At 32.8% G+C, this 8481-nt stretch overlaps 1 protein-coding gene across 1 annotated transcript; it reads right to left on the bottom strand.

Annotated features, from left to right (window-relative positions):
* Positions 1-4345: 4345 nt before the first annotated feature.
* Positions 4346-8481, bottom strand: LOC120068141. Its single transcript, XM_039019843.1, has 4 exons — positions 8217-8481; positions 7662-7703; positions 6862-6996; positions 4346-4600 (listed from the first exon to the last, which is right to left on the bottom strand). The coding sequence occupies exons 2-4, from the start codon at positions 7674-7676 to the stop codon at positions 4436-4438; spliced, it is 315 nt and encodes a 104-aa protein (XP_038875771.1). The 5' UTR covers positions 7677-7703; positions 8217-8481; the 3' UTR covers positions 4346-4435.

The raw sequence follows: 8481 nt of genomic DNA, 5'->3' as shown, positions 1-8481 counted from the left end.
AGCTCATTTTATATCCTAAGAGATCGGAAAAATAAAAAGAAGTGGGATTCTCAATCTGACGAAGGAATCTTCTTTGGGTACTCAAGAAACAGTAGAGCCTATAGGGTTTTCAATAAGCAAACTCGAACTGTGATGGAATCAATAATTGTTGTGGTCAAAGATGTAACATCCACAGTAGAAAATGTTGATGATGAAGAAGGTCGATATTTTTAGAATCTGAGAAAAATGATGAAAAAGAAATCTTGGAATCATCAAATCTTGATAATTGATGCAGTTGGTTTTATTGATGCTTCCGACATTGTTACTGACATTCAGATCTTTGTAGGAGTAAAAGGTGTTGAAGCTGGTAGTAGTGATGAACCCGCACCATCCATTTAAATACAGAAGACACATCCTTCTAATAGCATAATCTGGAACCTGGATTCAAGAATAGCTACTTGTAAGAAGGATAGAGTTAACTACCTAAAAATGATTGGTAACGTATGTTTTACATCTCCAGTAGAACCCAAAAATGTGAAAGAAGCCTTGAAGGATGAGTGTTGGATCAATGCCATGTAGGAAGAATTAAAACAGTTCACTAGAAACTAAGTGTGAACTCTTGTTTCGCACCCTGAAAATGTAAATGTAATTGGAACCAGGTGGATGTTAAAAAACAAGTATGATAAACACGAAGTTATGATTAGAAACAAGGTCAGACTAGTTGTCTAAGGCTACTCTTATATTGAAGGAGTTGATTTTGATGAAATTTTTGTTCCAGTTGTATGATTGGAAGCTATTCGTCTTCTTCTAGAAATCTTGTGTCTACTTAATTTTTAATTGTTTCAAATGGATGTCAATAGTGCGTTTTTTAATGGGTATTTAAATGAAGAAGTATTTTTTGAACAACTGTGTACTGAATTCAAAAGGCACTTTATGGTCTAAAATAAGCTCCACGGGCATGGTATGATCGTTTGGTAGTTTTCTTAACAAAAAATGATTATACTCGTGGTGGAACTGACAAAATCTTATTCATAAAAACGGATGCTCAGAACTTCATCATAGCTCAATCTATGTGGATGACATCATCTTTTGGGGAATGCCACTGAATATGGTAAATACCTTTGTTGAACAGATGAAAGGTCAGTTCGAAATGAGTATGGTGGGTGAGTTGACATACTTCCTTGGTTTACAGATTAAACAAATGGAAGAATGGATTCTATCTCGGGAGAAATATGCTAGGACTATAGTGAGAAAATTTGGGCTTAACAAAGCTCAACCTAAACGTACCCCTACTACTGATCATGCCAAAGTCACGCAAGATTCTGAAGCTGAACGTGTTGATAAGAGTTTGTATAGAAGCATGATAGGTAGTTTGTTATATCTAACAGCGAGTCGTCCTGATATTGCCTTTGCAATGGGTGTTTGTGCACTATATCAGTCTAACCTATAGTTGATTATGGCTTTTTTTTCACTTTTGATACAAATCTTGTTTTAGTTGGATATTGTGATGCTGATTGGGCAAGATGTATTGAAGATGGAAAAAGTACATCATGAGGATGCTTTTTTTTTAGAAATAATCTTATCGTATGGTTCAGTAAGAAGCATAATTGTGTGTCCTTATCTATGTGCAAGGCAGAATATGTTGTAGCTGTCAGTAGTTGTGCTCAATTACTTTGGATGAAACAAATGCTAGCTGAGTATAATGTGTTTTAGGATATTATGACTTTGTATTGTGACAACATGAGCGCCATAAATATTTTGAAACATCCTGTGCAACATAGTCGAACGAAACACATTGACATTAGGCATCATTTTATCCATGAATTGGTTGAGAACAAAGTTATTACTTTTGAACATGTCAGAACAAATAAGCAACTTGCAGACATCTTTACTAAACCCCTGGATATTATTACTTTTGAATCGCTAAGGGCAGCCATTAGATTGTGTAAATTGCCTTTATAGCCATTAATGTTTGTTCTAATGTATCAAGGGATGTGGGTCAACAGTTGGTTTTCGTATTCCTTGATTAAAGCTCTCTTTATTGCGAGAGTTAAAACATCTACCCTTTTCTATTTGCTTTCCTCACCTTCTGTATGGTAACATGCTCTCAAATGCCCAACCATTCTCACTCTTACAGATGCTCCAGGTCCTGCTGCCAAGTGTATCAACTTAAGCTACAAGCTTTTTCAGGGATCCCATGTGCCAGACATTGTGCACAGTATTCAGCCTCCTAGAGTTGATGACATTCCCATGCCTGAGGATCTTCGCGCTCCTAAAGGTGGACTGTTGTTTCCTTTTGATCTTGGGACACGTATCTTACAGGTTCTATCTTCTAATTCCCAAACCTTGAGGGGTATAATTCGTTCTCTTATCGATCGATAGGCAGCTGTGGATACTCTGATTCAGTTGTTGAGTTTGTCGTTACCTTCTGACGATACCTAGACTACTTCACAGTGTCCTTCCTCTCCACATGCTTAATTTTCTTCATCTGGCAATCAAGGGGGTGTGGTTGTGGTGTTTTTTTTTTATTATTATTTTTTTTTGTGGGTGTTGTTGTTGGCTTGTTATTGATGGTTGTCTACCCGGCTTGGTGGTTTTTGTTTTGGGGGTTGGTTTCTAGTTGTATTGTCTTTTTGTTGCCTCATTGTAGTTTTTGTTATCTCGCGATTGCCAATAAAAGAAAATTGTTATGCCCAAGATGGAGATTGTTATTGTTTTTATTTGGCATGTAATTTTTCCTTTTTTTGTAATATTGGATCTTTTCCCGTTGACTTTGGGTTGGACTGTCCGTTTGGTTGTTTTTGGAAGGATTTCGGTCTTGCTAGTTTCCTTGTCTGTAATTTCCTTGTTGATACTGTTTTAAAAGGAAGTATGAGAATGTCTCCTGTAGGTTTTTTTTATTTATTTATTGATTGGTGTGGTAGTTTTTGGTGTATGGCCATTGCTGAAAGCAAGATGAAGAAGTCTGCAATTTTATTATCATATATGGGTAATCCTTGAAACATCAGCAATGACATGGATGAAAGTAAACTTTATATGTCATAAAAATACACAAAAATACTATCGAGATCCTATAATATCAAACTACAGTCGATCAACTAGAAACAAATTCTTTACGCATCTCTGTCATCATCTTTTGAAATATATCCTCAAAACGATTTTCTAATTCACTCATTTGATGTTTGAGTTCTTCTACCTCAACTTTTGTTTGTTGTTTAGATTCTTTTCTTTGCGTTCAGATTCTTGAAGCCGTTGTTCAAACTCATGAAGGTGACACTCAAGATCATGTATAGTAGACGATGATCCAAACAACTCAAAAGAAATAACACCTACTCCATAACCACGAACACACCCATGTTTCTCCGATCCAAATACTTGTACAAAAATCCAATCTCCGTTCATCTCAAGTGTACTATCGATCACTTGAGAAACATATGATTTAAGTTCTTACTAGGAATATAAATTCTCATTTTATAATTCAAAACTAACACAAATAAATTCAAGTGTATACAACAAACACATGTCACTTCATGAAAATCTATACATCATCTAACGACATCAAGATCTCCTATATCATTTATTATCTAAATATACTCTATCATTCAAATCAATACAACAATTTGTACTCAATGACAACAAAATAAACATTGATAGCTTAACATAATATATTTATTCCAACACAACTTTTGGCCGTTAATGTGTGTGTTACATAATATAATTGGGCAAGAAACAAACCAACACCACTGGATCTAATTTGTAGTATTTTCTATTTCAATTCAAATGTTTTCTAACTAACATGTTAAAACAATAAAAAGAACAAGATCAATAAAGAATTTATTCACATAAACTTAGAAAAAGCCCTAAAAGTTAATGTGCTCTATGCTTCTCTTTATCCCATCACAGCAGCGACTAAGTATGGATAGATATCTCCAAATTGGAAGATTCTAAAGCAAATCTGACATTTATACACTACATAAATCCTATCCAAATTCAAATCCAAACAAACATTAAGCAGACTTTTTTAAATCAATAGTAACAGAGATGATAAATTAATGGCCTTAACTCAAAATCTAACTAATAACATCGTATCTATCCATTATTTTGTACTTACCATTTTCTCTATGTAATTTCATTCACAGCGAATCCATTATTGCTCAAGTGAGTTAACTCCCAAATTCTAATTCGACTAGGTTCTTCATTAGTGTCTCGAACCTATTTAAGTGAAAAATATTATATATTGGAGAATTTGACTAAAACAAAAGAATTTTATGTAATTTTTCATTTAATTACCTTGTCTTCAACTTTTTGTTGTATACTTAATGAACCACATGTGTGATATACATTCAATTTAGGACATTTCTTTTGGTTTCTTATTAAGCACAACTTTTTTTATGTACAAGAAAAAGATATTAGAATCAACATGATCTTCAGTTGACTTCCATAACTTTGCAAGATATTATGCATCTTCTCTTGTAATTTCTGGTAGAATATTTGCTAAAGCTTTTGTAATTATATCATATTTCAACAACCAATTTTTCTTTAAACTATATCTCCAACTATTATAAGATCGGTGAATTTGAAGCAATACTGAAGCTTCGTGACCTTCGACTTTAAATCGTACCTGCAAAAAAAAAAAAAAATAGTTATAGTCTAATTATGTAAGAAGTAAATTAAAGAAAAAACTATTATTTTTTCATATACCAATGTAAGCTCAAATAGTTTCCTTTTTTTTGTTGTATCAATATCTCTCTAACTTGTTTTCTTCTTGTATTGGAAGCAATTCCTTTTTTATTTCCATTTATTGAAGATCAAGATGAGACTTCAAATTATCTTTTGTCCTTCCTTTAATATTCAACAGTATATTGATTACGTTTTCACATACATGTTTTAATATACATGACATCTAAATTGTGTCGCAATAATAAAGTGCTGCAATAAGGTCGCTCAAAGAATATGCTTAATCTTTAGAACTTTTTCTCTTTTTCACACTCTTGCGAAATAAATATTCTCCAAATTGATTCATTTGTTCAAGTATACAACTTCCAAACAAATTCTTAGTAGGTAGATTTTTTCAATAAACCCATCAAACAACTTTTATTGTAGTCTCCATTCAGGTTCTATGGGTAAGAAACGATGATGACCCATGTAGCACATTTTTTTCACTATTTTTCAAATAAAATGATCGAGTATCAAAATAACATGAAGGATAAGCTAAAGTATATCTTGTATTCCAACCAAATAAGTTTCCATATGCTGAAAAATCATTGACTGCCCATAATAATGCAGCATGCATGTTAAAATTTTGTTTTAGTGAAACATAAGTTTCAACCCCTACATCCCATAAGAACTTCAGTTCATCAACTAATTGTTGTAAAAAGATGTCAATATCATTATTAGGGACTTTAGATTCAAGAATGGGTAATGATAACATGAAATAAGACTCTTTCATACACATCCATGGTGGCAAATTATATAGGATAAGAATGACACGCCAGACACTATAAGAGAGACTCATATGAGATTCATATTTCCAAATGGATTAAATCCATCACTGGTCAATCCAAATCGAACATTTCGAGGCTTTGAAGCAAATAAACTATATGATGCATCAAGTGTTTTCCAAGCAATAGTATTAGCAGGATGCCTAAGAACTCCATCATCTAATCATCTATTCAAATATCAAGTCATACTTGATGCAGTCTTTCTTGACATGTGTAATCTTTTTAATCTTGGAATTAGAAAAAAATATCACAAAAAATTTTGTGGAATCTTCTACTTTGTATTTGTTTCATTTTGCTTTTACCTAGATTCTCCAAAAACTGAACATTCATCGGCATTCACATTTTCCTTCCAATATAGTGGGTAATTATTGGAGCATGCATGTATTTTTTAGTAATGAAATCCTAAATCTTGAAGGATTTTCCTTGTCTCATAGTAATTATTAGGTAGATCAGTACCTTTTGGAAATGTATCTTTTAATAAATCAATCAATAAAGTAAATAATTTATTACTCCAACTTCCAAGAGACTTTAGATTAAACAATTTCATAATGAAAGACAACTTAAAATATTTTTGACACCTAGAATAAAACTCTTTTTCTGCATCATTTAACAATCTATAAAACATAGAAGCATCCCCATGAGGTTCTTCATCATAACCATGTTTCTTTGATTCTCTTTTATCAATCCAGTTGCCAGTGTTAAAAGCACTAAAATGATCCTCTAGTATTTCAAAAACATGTTCATCTAGTATAACTTGGAACTATCCCAAACATTAACAAATTTACTTCTACATCGTCTCGAGTTTTAAGTACTACATTATTGCATCTCTTACATGGACAAGATATTTGACTAGACGTTGCATGTAAGGATGCAAAATCTAAAAAGTTTCTAACTTCTTTTCTATATGCACTACTCGATTTTAAATTTGCATCCAACTTTTATCCAAGTTATACAATGAGCTCATAGTAAGAATATGATATACTTCTTTGTAAAAAGTAATTAAGAGACTACCTGAAACCAAATTATCACTTTAAGCTAATTTATTCAAAACTTTTAGAATAATAGCTATTATCAACATAATAGAGACTAATTTCTCTGCTTTGCAATCAAGAAAAAATCCATTCCTTTCCAGCCACACAAGACAAATAATGTAATTTAAATCTTAGTATAAATCTCAGTAGGATCATGAAAAAAATGTAACTAACCCAAAGTTCACATGTAAGCAAATCAAAGATTTTAGAGCTAGAAAATAAGTATAAAACCGGGAAAAACAATGTAAGTTGTTGAAGATACCACCCATTTCGCCACTTGAATTGTGGAAATAAAAGGATTAATTGTGATATTCAGGAGGTCCAATAGTTCCCTTTTGATTCTAGTCTACCTCTTTTACTGTCGTTGGGAAGTGATGAGCGACAGTCGGAGAATATGCACATAATCTTTCCTCTATACCTTCTTTGAACACCAACTTCCTTTCAGCTGCAGCTACAGATATAAGTTCTGAATTGAGGCTAGAAACCTGCAATTATAAATTTGGAAGTTGTAAGAGACTTAAATGAGATTTGAGATATTGAGATATTGGAGATATTGCAGACTTAACCTGCAATTACACATCGCTAACTTGCAAAGCACAGTAAAATTTAATCAAATTCAAAAGATGAAGGGGAACTACAAAATGATAATGTTGCTCATAACAAAGCAGCTTAAGAATTAAGCTTGGGAAAATACACTTTGTTCAATAATACTTTGCAATGCTAGTACCCCAGTTCACAGTAATCAAGGAAATTCCATACTCCCAAGCTTGGTAACTAAACTACATTGACAACAAACTGATATTCCGATCTTGTTTACGACGAGATTATGCAAACTTACATTGGTGGTAAACTGGAAACTCCTAGTGCAGGACACAGTGAAGTCAGTTGATTGGATAATAAAACATCTAGCCAATTTTGCACTAAGTCCTAATATAGCATCTCTTCCATTCTCCTAATATAGTCATTAGCAAATGATATACACAAACAACAACCATAGATTTAGAAGCAATATTACAAATTTTCATGATGCAATGGCAACATAAACAAAATCAATCGAAAACCACATTATAAACCCAAGCTGACAAACTTCTAGTCTAAGAGCATTATTTTTAAAAATCTCTCAAAATAAGAATAAAAAATGATAGATTACCGAGAAATCCCCCATCGCAATAAGCTTTGGATTTCCTTGAACCTACATTATAATAAAACATTATGAATGGTGTTAACCTGAATCCTACATATCAAGTTACAAATTTCTGATCATAAGCACTTCGAGCTATTTAATAAAAAAGTTAACCATCCATTTCTTCAATATCTCTCATCATTTCTAAAACAAAGTAATGAACTACCACAAAGTCAAAAACAATACTGTGAACAATAAAAAGTATATTCGACCAAAATTTCCAATTTCAGAAGCCTAGTTACAACTCATATATCATCTTAAACCCTAAACAAGGTTTTAAGCGCAAACGGTCAAAGTTGATACAGAAAAGAGCAAGCACTTTACACAAGTTGTGAATAAGCTAATCAAAAGAGAATGAATCGTAAGTGCGAGATAGAGAAAATGGAGATAAAACTGAGTCTCCACAAGGAGTTTGTGCTTAATTTCGTGAAATGAACAGAGAATTATTATTGAACCCGCATTTTCACTGAAGCAAAAATAGCAAAATGGAATACAGAAACAAGTGATACAAATTTTGTATACCTATGGTTATGGCGATAAGACGAGCTACAGAGCTAGCAGAGGGATGCTTCATACATGGACACGAGGTCAAAGCGTTGAAGCATGGTGGGGACTATTTGAAGTAACAAAGAGCTATCAAGAGGATGATCTGCGTAGCTTAAACAAATGGAAATCGGAAATAGAGAGTATGAAGCTTGAAGAAATGGAGAGTATGAAGTTCGAAGAAATGGAAATAAAAAATGGTGCCCTAGCTTGAAGATAGGGAAATGACAAGATAGAAAAATTT

The sequence above is a fragment of the Benincasa hispida genome, chromosome 12 (genome assembly GCF_009727055.1).
Source record: "Benincasa hispida cultivar B227 chromosome 12, ASM972705v1, whole genome shotgun sequence".
Taxonomy (NCBI): domain Eukaryota; kingdom Viridiplantae; phylum Streptophyta; class Magnoliopsida; order Cucurbitales; family Cucurbitaceae; genus Benincasa; species Benincasa hispida.
Note: the sequence above shows the minus strand (reverse complement) of the source record. Positions and strands in the feature narration are given on the sequence as shown.

Coding starts and splice junctions, on each gene's coding strand:
- LOC120068141 (XM_039019843.1), bottom strand. Junction 4,601..6,861: donor TCCCAACGACAGTAAAAGAG/GTAGACTAGAAT, acceptor TTTTTTTTGCAG/GTACGATTTAAAGTCGAAGG.